General features: G+C 40.1%; 1 protein-coding gene across 2 annotated transcripts in view; it reads right to left on the reverse strand.

Moving 5' to 3' along the window:
- Positions 1–12,330, reverse strand: part of FBN1 (fibrillin 1) — a gene marked incomplete at its 5' end in the record, with an annotated part of 146,244 nt that overhangs the window by 37,165 nt on the left and 96,749 nt on the right. For both annotated transcript variants that reach the window (XM_084267944.1, XM_084267945.1), the window contains 4 exons: positions 125–247; positions 783–905; positions 9,025–9,150; positions 9,835–9,960. In XM_084267944.1, the coding sequence (XP_084124070.1) occupies positions 125–247; positions 783–905; positions 9,025–9,150; positions 9,835–9,960 (498 nt within the window). The remainder of the gene's footprint in view (positions 1–124; positions 248–782; positions 906–9,024; positions 9,151–9,834; positions 9,961–12,330) is intronic.

Here is a 12,330-nt window from a genome sequence, read left to right on the forward strand (position 1 = left end):
GAAGTTGACTTATTAGAGCATAATTTTAAATGTATAGAAGCTGTATTTGTGTATCGTATCGCATACTGACTTAGGTTGCAAGGGACTACTGGAAGTCATCCAGTGCTTTCCTAAGAAAGCTCACCTGTACAAGTGAAGCCATCACCAGTATAGCCTTCTTTACACAGACAGCGGTAAGAGCCCATTGTATTCTTGCAGTCAGCATGTGGGCTGCACATGTGGGTTCCATTGGAGCATTCATCCAGATCTTTAAAATAATGAAAAGGAAAAAATCAACATTAGTTAAAAAAACACACCATGAATACACACTTTAAATAGGCTATTGCACACAGAAGCTCTACTTTAAATAATCTTCCATACTAAAACCCACACATGTGGTGTCATCCAATTAGGAAAGCAGGCACAACTTATTTGCAGCCCATCAGAATTGTCTGACAAGGTAGCTGTGAATGAGGAACCTTCAGGATACTCCCAAAACTAAGACCTGTATCTTATTTTCACAGGGAGCACCATGAGACCTCTCATAGCCTCCCATCAGCTGCCCTCAAGGACACAGCAACTCTTTCAATGGTCCATTCTGTTTTCACTATCTCACAAGCCAAACGTGAGTTAATGCTGATTCATAGTTAACATGGCTGAGAACCTGTCCTCCAAAATACCAGGTCAAATTGACCTGACATGCTTGTTGACCATTTATCATAGAAGTGTTAGAAGTGTTTTGGTTGCTAGGACCCAGTTTTGGTCTGACCTTCCAAATAAATACCAATGCATATGACCCTCACCTGTGCACTTGATCCCATTTCCAATCCAGCCAGGGCTGCAGCTGCATTTGAAACTTCCCGCCGTGTTTGTGCATATGGCGTGTCTGTCGCAGTTATGGGCTCCGATTTCACACTCATTGATATCTGTAAGAACACAGGGATGACTGAAAGCCCATGGCTCAAACTTCCTCATAGCCAGATAACCAATACTGAAATTTCTCAGGAAAGACAACGTGAAGATAAAAGCAAACATAACGTGACATTTAAAAATAAAGCAGATGAGAAATAAAATCACAGCAAGGAAAAGCAAAGAAGCATGCAGCAGGTTTCAAACACGTACTGCCCTACTATCTATTTTTCTGTTAAGCAAATATCAGTTCTGCATTTCACTGCAAAGCCTGGTAACTTGTATATTCAAGGAGGAAAACAGTAAATCAGGTTTTCCATCTAACTGGTGTGCTCAGAAACAATGTGAGGCCACAGACTTTGGGAAAAAGAGGACTAGAATTCATAAAGATTATCACTGCAGGTGTTCAGCATCCTGGGATGTGTGTTTGTCAAACAGCTTTGCAATAGGTTGTGGGTCAGATTCAATGACTAAGAGCCAGTGTGAATACCTGCTCTCCCCTGACAAAACTGATACACCCCTGCAATGTACTGGCTTGCATCTTGACTATACCTTAACATGACTGAGGGAAAGAAGACAGCTGTCCCATCTGCCCATCCGGGAGTCTGCAGAGCAGAACTTGGGTGGCTCTACATTGCGTGGTCTGTTGAAAGGTCGCAGAGGCAACTCTGCTACTTAGGGACCCCTGGAATGCAGCACTCCCCCAGCCCCCACCGTATCTGCAAGGATGCTGACAAACACCAGCTGGGAACCACCTGCAAACTCCTTCTAGGATTATCCCTAGGCAGTTAATAAAACCAGGTTCTGCTTTGCCAGAGACTGGGTGGAAGGTGGAGAACAGGCCATATCACCGTATTTAACATGACAGGTGATGGACACAAAGCTCATCAGGCATGAAGTTTATTAAGAACTCAGGAAACCTAACACAGTGGAAAAAAAGTCAACATCCTTGGAGACACCAGGCAGCAAGTCATCTGATCTTCAACATATGCCTTTGTGCCAGCACATTCTATTTCAGTACTCGCTATTTTCACTTTATTTTCATTCTTGGGCATTCTCTGGCAACGTCAAACTGTATAGACAGAAAAAACCCCACACTGAACTCCACTCTTCCTTGACATAAAACAATATTAATGCCTCGTGTAAGTACTTGGAGAATGTATAAACTCAAAGGCAAAGTTTCCAGAAATTTACTACTGGTAACTAAAACAAAACTGGCAGGAATTTTCTTACACATCTGAGCTATGGATTTCACAGCATTTTCTGTACCTCAGCTCTCTCTAACTGTGCTTAACTTCCATTCAGGATGTAAATTATCTAGAAATCACACCAAACTACTTTATATTTATATCCATTTCTTCAGGCCTCTGAGATGCCTTTGCTGTTGCAGTAAGCCATCTCATTCTGTGCAATAGCTGGCAGAAAGGGAGAACAAGCTCAGAAACTCTGCACAATTCGACACACAAAAACCCAGCTCAGATTCTTCTCAAGAAGATGAGTAAGAAAAGGCATCAGCCATCAACCACGTAACAACCTTTGGGTTATCAGCTCCCAAGCCACAGACTTTGGTTTCCATACCCTTATTCCTAAAACCATTTAGCTCTTTAAAGAGAGCAACAGAGTGGAGCCCTTGGGGAAAGTGTCCAGATACCATCTTATCAATTTCCTTTAGTGTTTCTGCCCACCCTTCTTTAGACACAAGTCTCTGTGTCCTTTCTCTATGCTCTGTTACATATAGTTTGTCTTTTTCCAAAGGCTACACGTGACTCTGAGAAGCAGACAACATACATCTGTCATCCTACAGCTAAATAATATTCAAGTCCAGAAACTACCCAGGCCCACTGTTGGTTTGGGGATTTTTGTTTGTTTGGGTTTGTGTTTGGTTTTTTCTTTTTCTTTGTTTGGTTGGTTGGTTTTTAAGTCTGTAGAGTGGAACTGCATACAATCTTACTTTTCTGGGTTTCTTTCTAAATGAGGTATTGCTCTGAATCGAAACCCCAGACATGAGTATTCCCATAATCTGAATGCTGAAGTCTAGATATAGATCTAAATCTGGCAGCTGGAATCTACTATTAATGTTGACTGCACCAACAAGCCTGAAAACATGCAAACAGACACTTTTTAAAACTTAAAAGAAAGGTCAGGAGCAGACAATCTCAGAGCATATTTGACTTTAGCATGTGCAGAAATTCATATGAAGATAACATCACCCTAAGCAGGAAACTAGTGTCTGTCAAAAATCTTAAGGGTGGTCAGAAAAAAGCCCTCCTTTTGGCTTGGACTGAAGGGAAAGACTAGAAGGAATTTCGAGAGGTCAGCTACAGTATACAGTGACATAAAAAAGCTGAAGCAAACTCTCTACATTTTAACCTTTCCATGATTTTAAAACCCAAACTGTTAAACCACTGCTAAGTTTAAGATCACACTGTATTTGATTATTTGATGCTCTGAAACATACAATCACATGCTTCCTTATACCCTGCGGAGCACAACAAAACAACACAAAAAATATCATCAGTGAGGGAGATTTCTGCCAAGAATTTTGTGTAACCACCAGCAAACACAAACAGAAACTTGCATGCAACAGCTACACCACAATGAAGTCATGCTCAGGCTCAAATTTAAGGCAATCAAAACCAAATTTTCATCTCTACAGTAAAGTGACTGTGGCATCCATCCCATCCCACCTCAAACTGACCCATTAACACTTTGCACCTGAAAGCCCCTGCTAATGCCTCTCAGAGGAATGCCAGCACCATTACACTGGTGCCCTTGCACAGGACACCTTCTCATCCATCAGCTACTTCACGCACACACACACTAAAGAGTTTGGAATATTCTGTAGGATGAAAGTTGCAAGCACAAATCTATATCCAAACATGGGTACTTATAATGGGATCAACTTTCTCAGAGATCATCCACTGAAATGCCATTCCACTTACTTTGAACAAAATCCCTAAATCCTTTTCGGCTTTTTTCCAGGCAAAAAAATAATTCAGTAGATTTCAATGCTTTTTGTCTGGGTAAAGAATACATAGGGAATGCAAAATATATACTCTAATACCACCTACCTTTACAGGGACATTGCAGGGCTTATTTCATTGATGCATGGAAAGGTTTTCAGATACTTAAATGAAAGCTGATTGAGGCACATAAAATACCATCACTGGCTTCATCCTGTATTTTAGTTCTTTTCAAAGCTATCTGCATTTAACTCAGATGTTGTTTTGCTATAATCCCTATTCTCTCCTTTCATTGCACAGCTGAGTTATAAGCCTAAATTTATTGCATTGCAATTATTTCCAAGGCAAAAGAGATCTCAGACCAAACATGGTCCTGTGTAAACAGGGCAGTGAAATCAATGGAATTTATGCCTGCTTATACTGGAGCTTAATATGGATTTATGTTGCCCTAAGTATTGAACTATGGCTTCAGAGAACGAAACAAAAAGGAGAAGTTGAGCTCTGTAGGGGAAAAATTAATTCAACATAAATATCTTTAATAAGAGCAGAGTCCAAATTGTGCTGTCTGCATGGCAGCACACACAGTACTACACTCTTCAAACACTCCAACTATTTCCATATAATTGTTTGAAAAGAAATGCATTACTCAGTCTGGGTAAAGGTATCACGACCCCACCAGCACACAGGAGGACACCGCTCGAGTCAGGGTTTCACACAATGATGGCCTATTCCCATTGACTTCAGGGGGATTTTCACCCAGGGTAAAGGAGTGAGTCACTGATTTATATCAACCTTCTCCTTCTGCCTCCAGCATGAGGCCGTGACAAGCCAAGGAAAATAAAGACATTCCAATCTGAGACTGACACTGCATCCTCAGCCTGTTCCGTTGTGGCTCAGTCCTGCTGCACACATGTTCTCAGCTTTGTAATTGCACAACTCCTGTTAATACTAAGGGAGTTGTCTGCCTACAACAGATGAGAATACGCATGATAAATAATATGCAGATCTGACATCATAATAATCCCAAGTACTCTGGGGAAAAAAGGCTGTCAGTCACACTATTTTTTTGGCTCCTTCAATTCTTCTCTCTGGACAAATATTTTTTCTCTCAAGCCTACGGCAATTAATAAAGCGTCTCTCACATTAATCACAGAGGCATAAATTGTCAGGGCTGTGGATGTGCAGCTAAAATACATGTCATCTATACCTGTCGTGTAGGCACTATGCTTGCAAACGTGGTGACCAAACCAAAGAAACAGCTAGCTAGGATCCTCACAGTACATCTCATCACAGTCTAGAAGTGGATCATTAAACTCAGCCAGAGAGGAGCATGGGGATGTCACTGGATTCTCTATGGAAACACCCAAGTCATTCCTCTCCTTGTTCCTCAAGGTACTCTGTGTACCATTTACATCTTTCTGTTAAGTTTCACTGGGGCTTTAATAGTCTACAATAATTCTTAGCAAAGCATGAATTTAATTCAGTCTCCACCTATAAATCAGTACTGTTTGTCTGAATTATGCAAATCCCTTAAGCATTTTCTGACTCTCGGTTTTTTTTGGTGCTCTCTGCGTATCTGTGCATTTTATTGTATTGATGTTTCACTGGTATTTCATGGCTGGGCCTGATTCCCACAGGGCCAGTCATCTGGTGGCAGTGACAAGGCACTGCCTTCTCCTGGACTGCTTCCCTTGTGATCAGGCAGGTGAAGGGAAGGATTTTCAGAGGGAGAAGACCACGAGTTTGAACTTAGAGCCCAGACAGTAGAAAAACATATGGAAAAAATCCTCCTATTCTGGCCTCTATACCTGTAAAATTGTTTTCTCTTTTGGAATTACTCTTGGAGTTTCACATGGGGCAGTTTGGTTCTTGCCTGCTATCCATTCTTACGTCATCAGCCTGGGGTGCAGCGTGTTATTGCTGGATAGATGCCTACTCACAATATGCTCCTTCTGTAATAGCCCCATTTGGTGAGCAGCATCTTAATATTATCATCTTCTGGTATTTGGCTTGACACAGCCAGCTCCCAGATTCATAAGGAGAAATGTATTTGCTTCACTGACACCAGAACTCTCTTGTGCTGTCAAGACTGAAAGACAATGCTTTAGCAATGGCAAGAAGCCAAAGGCAAGGGAGACAGGCAAGCACACTGTACAAGTCACAAAACATTATGAACCTATTTCTGAGGGCAAATGACTGGGTACACCTCTTCCTTTCACCATATCAGGCGTCTTTCTCTTCATAATGATACTGTCAGCCATGCAAGTATGCAGTGTGCACTCACTCCACAATCATCATTATTGGATGACAGCAAGTAATGTTCAAGACCAAACTCTCTAAACTCACTCCCCACACAAAGGCTCCAGCTGAACATCTTCCACTAGCCTTTCTCCAAGCAGCAACAGCACAGCCCTTGCAGAGTCAGAGGCTGGTCTCAGCCCTTCGACTCCCTGAGCCTGCTGTGGGGAAATCCAGATGACTTTTAAAGAACATTAATGTTATTTGATGATCATCTTGGGACTTCTGCCCTCAGTTTGGCTTCATGAAGAGTGCTCTAAGCCTGAGCAAGCGCAGCTCAACCAGAAGCAAACAGGGAGTCTCTGCACACAGCCATAACTGGGAAAGATGGATGGGAGAGACTCAGAGAAGAATTTGTTCCTCTGTGAAAATATCAGAGCAAGTAAATCTAAGGCTCTACATTAACAGTGAAATACTGCAATTTTACAGGCAATACTCCACAAAGGTGATGAATCACAAAATACAAATGCAAGTGCCAATAGAGGATTTCATCTCTGCACAAGTACATGTATAATTTACTGACAGAAAAAGCAGTTGATAAGATAGCTGTCATAAAGCTGGGCAATCTGGAACTGGAATAGGAGAAAACTGCAATCTGCTCTTCAGTGGCTATGTACCATCATCTGCCTAGAAAAATCTAAAGTAACTTCTGTAAGTCAGTCTTGCCACCGTGAATGGAAATTAAACCATTTGTAGCACTTTGCCTAGGAAACCTGCATCTACAGTGTACATTTTTGCATAATTTTAAAAAGATTACATTTTTGTTACTAAATTCTGTCCACATTCTTACTGAGAACCAAGGAGGGGGTGGGGAACTAACATCTGTGTGGGATGGGAATGTAAGTCAGTGGGTGGATTCTGATCAGGGAAAAAATTATATTTATTTGTTAAAATGGAAACAATCAGTAATGACAACGGAGATGAAATATTTAGACAAAACTGTAATGTAACCCAGAGGACATAATTTAGCTGTTCTTGGGAAACAGCGAACCTCCCATTCAAAGTGTTGTACATATTTTTGCTTTTTTTTTGTTTTTCCACGGGAATTCCTGAAAACTATGGATCCTTTTGATCTGTAAGACAAGAATTGAACCCTGGGGTCAAGGTGCTATTGGCAAGATCCCTCCAGAAAAAGTCCAGAAGGACGTTCTCATGGTCTGCAGTATTTGGGCATGGGAACTTCTGCTCTGCTCTAATATTATGCAAACATGAGGTAGGCAATTCAAAGATCTCCACCAGTAAATCAGATTTTTCAAAACCACAATGTGTGAATCTGTACACTGTATTCACAATGGGACCTGCATCCCCATGGTTTCTTCAGCATGAAACCAACCTATAAAGTTCTTGCTCTGCTTTCCCCCTTTTCTTATTTAAATACAGAAGATTTTGGTGATTTGTTTTGAGTATGGTCTTGTTTCAGTATCAGCATAAGTGATATTTCTCCTTTTTGTCTTACACCACTGGCCTCTTTTAAATTAACAAACATCTCTACAGCATCTCTTGTAATTACAGTGTTCTGGTGGTTCTTGTGGTGACTGCCATCTTCCCTGGAACACCAGAATATAGCCAAAAGCAGTGCAACACAGTGCAAAGAGCCCACATGACAGACAGTGTCCATCCAGAGGGCTGGGATTGGCTGGGACCAGGGATTTCTCTGTCTCTCCATTAACAAAAAAGTATTGCTTGGGACATTTGCCTGTATCACATGATGCCAAAATGGTGGCTATTTCCAGGCACTTGCCCAGAAGCCATACCTCAGATTCCCTCCCAGCAACGATGACCTTTCTCTGTTGCCTTCTACTAGTTGCTTCATCTTCCCTGACTGCTCCTGACCATCACTCATTACACTGGGAGTGATAACTTCATCACGTGTAACTGATCAGCACAAGGGTTTTCAGGTCTAGAGTACTGAAGATCTTCATGTAATTTAGCACAGAAACAAAGAACACTGAAATGTTGGTCTACAGGGTACAATTAGGGATTTCTTGGATTTAGATCAGTTCAAATGTAAGTCAAAGGCAGCTGTTACTAATGCACAACTATTCATCCACGGTCCAATATGCAAAGTACAACTCCAGCTCTCAGATTGTTCTATGAGAGCTGTAAAAAAAAAAAAAAAGCTTCATGTATTTGGGGCACTAACAAAAGTATATTATTAACTCTGTATAATAAGGGCAAACGAAGAATAAAAGTTTGTCCCAAAAACACTGCCAGAAATGTGTTTACGCTATGTCTGCATTAAAATTATATTAAACAGATGTTTGCATTCGTATTTGGGCAATGCATAAGACTCTCAACACCTTGGCTTGAGACACCAGCACTAGGATTATTAATATTATGCCCTTGGAGCCCATATATTTGAATCTTGTTTCTGTTTGCTGGCAATACATGAAATAATGCAAATTCAGATTTTGCTGATATCGTGTAGTTGAGTAGCTGTATTCTTGCCACTTCACAAAAATTGAAAATATATTTTAGCACACATTTCAAGTCATCTGTATTTGCCAAATAATGCTTGGAACAGATAATTGTATACTATGCATCCAAGAACAGGTAACTAATCCAAATGCACCGAGGTCCTTGGGAGTCTGTCGAGTTACAGGCAATGTTTTTTTCTGTTCTCTTTGACCCAACAACAATGCCATAATAAGCCCAGTTTTCCCAGTGGGCATTCTGTTACTCATTTCAGCAGAAGCAGTACCAGGCTGAATGCTGTACCACTGAAGTTTAGCAGAGCACAAGCTCAATATGTTTGGGTAAGAAATACAGCAAAAGTGAAAAGAAGCACAGTGACAGGAGGATTTTAACACAAGAGAAAAGGGTATGCTGGGTCATGCATTCAACTAGAAGTTAAGAATTAAGCTTTAAAACATACCTGTGCAACCCGTTGTGCCTTTCTTGCCTGAATATCCCATATCACAATGGCAGATAAACGAGCCTTTTGTATTCTCACAGGTTCCACTCAGACAGATGTTTGGATGCAGATCACATTCATTAACATCTAAAAATCCATGAATTTAAATTTATTAACTAAAATTCTTAGAAAGTAACTGGCAAAATCTCTTGAAATATGTTGTTGATACCATATCTGTATTAATATACCTTTAATTCCAACTTAAAAACAAAGACCAAGATTCTATTCAAAGAATGACTATGACTATTAATTGATGCTTTCTTTGCCTATACTTTTATATATACATGCGTAACTTATCTAATTTTGTACAAATATTTCTCCTCAAATACATTTCAGATTTGTAATTTAAATGTGAAAATGTGGTTTTGGAGATGCACCATTTCATTCCTTTGTTCTACCAAGGTGCAACACTTGCTCACAGTTTTTTCTTAGAGACAAGTTTAAAATCAGCATCTTGCTAGAATTTTTCCATGGTGTCATCCACCAGCACTTCATCCACTTTCATCTGAGCACCAGAACCTCACTGGAAGTGGACCCAAAGATATCATACTGTAGATCGTGAAGTCTGTATCCCAATCTACAGGGATAGACAGAGATTACATATGCATTTGATAAGCACAGTTTATGCAATGAGGTCCTCTGGTCAGGCGGCCAAAATTAGGGCGTAAAAGCCCCTCTTTAAATATCATTATCTGCCTACTTGGAAATAGTGCCTTAATAAGTACGTTTCCCCTAGTTCTTGTAGATTGGAAAACATGTACTTTCACTTACCTATGCAAGTCTTCATGTCTTCAGATGCCATGAATCCATCATAGCAAAGACACCTGTATTCTCCTGGTATGTTTGTACACTGGCCTCCATCACAGATGTTCGGGTTGTCCTCACATTCGTCAATATCTGCAGGGAAAAATCAGATGAAAATACATTACTTTTATGCAATGTAACTAACCATAATCATGGGAAGCAAACATTTCATTGCTCTGAAAAACACAACCAAGATTGAATCCTTGCAAATGCCTGAATGGTACATTGCAAAATTTTCTTGGTAAGGTACTTATTTCCAGCTAAAGTCAATGGCAAACATCTCCCTCTGGCTCCAATGGGAACAGGAACCAACTTTTTAGGTACAAAAGTCATGGACAGAAAAAAAAAATAAACACAACACATGGCCACACACAATTAGAGATTCTTGGATACAATCCATCATTGTTGAAGTCAATGGAAGCTCTGAAGTCAAATTCAGTGACAAAAATATCAGACTTTACAGAGCTTAAAAAAGCCATCATACATGCAGAATACCTCTACAGCTCTCAAGGTTGGTGACCAAACTCATGATGGGAATAATTATAATGCACACATTTGTTTCACCAAGAGATTTTTGGGGGAGAGGGGGTGTGTTAGCGTTTCATCTGACTGGCCAGGCCAGCATTATAGCTACATGCTCAGCTCATGAAACTGGTCATCACTGATTGGAGCCAAGCTGCAGAAGAATACACTTTCTATATTACTGCAGCCATGCTGAGGTCTGGAATCTTTCAGGGTCCAGGGGATTATAGTAGTGTTCCTTCTAAAAATTTCTAGAATCTCCCTTTGCCAGCACCAACATAGACCAGCAAGAACAAAAATCAGAAACTCTGCCTAATGATAGATACCATGGGAAAAAAGTCAGCACAAAAAGGACAAGATTCAGGAACCCCCTCCAAGGGACAGGGTGTAACTCATTATCAGACCAGTCTATTGTGGATTGCAGTAATTATGCAGCTGCAGAAAATGAACTCACTTTAACTTAAAATATTATGTTCATTATTGTGTATTTCTAGCAAGCAGTGCTTATGTGGATACACAACTTCTGCAAGGATGAAGGCTGACCAGTCCCTGTTCATCTTAACAAGCAAATAATGTTGGCATGGACATTAGCCTGGAAATGTTAATTTGGAATGGAATTTGAATTAACATGCAAAATTAAGCTCTAGAAATGGGGATAATAATGACAAGAAATAAAGAACTTTATTTACTAACCTGTCATTGTACTGATTTCACAGTTGGGGGAAAGTCAGCTGACAAAGAACCTGTTGTTACTCCTAATTGAGCAGATTATTTATGCATAACCTCACCAATTCAAACCTGACCCACCACTGAACTGAACAGCATTCTTACCAGCTCAATTATCAAGAAACATATTCTGTAATGGCTTCCGGCTTTGTGTGATGTTAAAGATAAAAGACATGTTCACACAGAGAGCAAACTGAAAATGTAAAATAGGTGTTTCACACACTCAGGTCACAGTGCTACTATATTTTGTACCATGGACAAATATCTAATAGGAAAAGCAGATATTCAATGCAACGTGTAGAAAAATACCAGAAAATAATTTTTTTCTTATTTTTCACTCAGTTTGGGCAGAGCAAAATTGCAGCATGTGGGTTTTGAATACTGACCAGATGTTTATATATGTATATATGTTTAACATCTCCAGAGAAGGTGGCAGCATTTTTAGATAAAAAGGGTGGTGAGGGTGAGCCCTCACTTCTCTAAATATTTCCTAAGGTAGAGTTTGACTTGATGTCCAAAGGTGTCTGATGTTTCTGCTATTTAAATCTTTTTGCATGTTGGCTACTGCATTCAAGTCTTTCTTAGAGGAAAGTATGAAAATTAATAGATAAAAGCTATTACTGGCTGGATTATGAATGAAATTCTACTTTTACAGTCTCAAAGCTGGACATAAGTATGCAAAAATTCACAGCTATGATGGAGTTTAGAAGTGTCTTTGGGTGGCTTAGGCCAAGCAGGAGTAAAGCAGAGAAATGCTTTTAGCCAGTAAACTTGAGATCCCTAAGACTGTCCAAGTACACACTTGGTTCATTTAGTCCCCAGTCAAGCCAAGACGATGAAAACAGAAAAGTGGCTCAGAGTACCTTGCTCCACCCTTGCCTCTTCCCTCTCATGTCCCTCTAATGCTGTCACTTGGGTTTCAATTTTGGCTGAAGCAGAATTTGATCAGCTCATTTTATTTTTGTATTGAAAAAGTGCCCTAAGCAACAGTGCCTGGGCAATGTTTTGTACAAACTTGCCTTTTCTAGAGACTTTTCCAAAACCAGACTATTTCTAATCTAAATATTTTCGGTTTTGAAAGACAATTTCAGGGGCAGTCAAATTTGCATTTTTTCTGGTTGATTTGTTTCTCTGAACAAGGGTCTGATCTCTTGCTGAAGACTGGCTACTTTACATCTTTCTGACAGTTTAAGCTACAGTGGGGGGCAAACTGCA

Source organism: Gallinula chloropus (assembly GCF_964237585.1).
Source record: "Gallinula chloropus genome assembly, chromosome: 9".
NCBI classification, from domain to species: Eukaryota; Metazoa; Chordata; class Aves; order Gruiformes; family Rallidae; genus Gallinula; species Gallinula chloropus.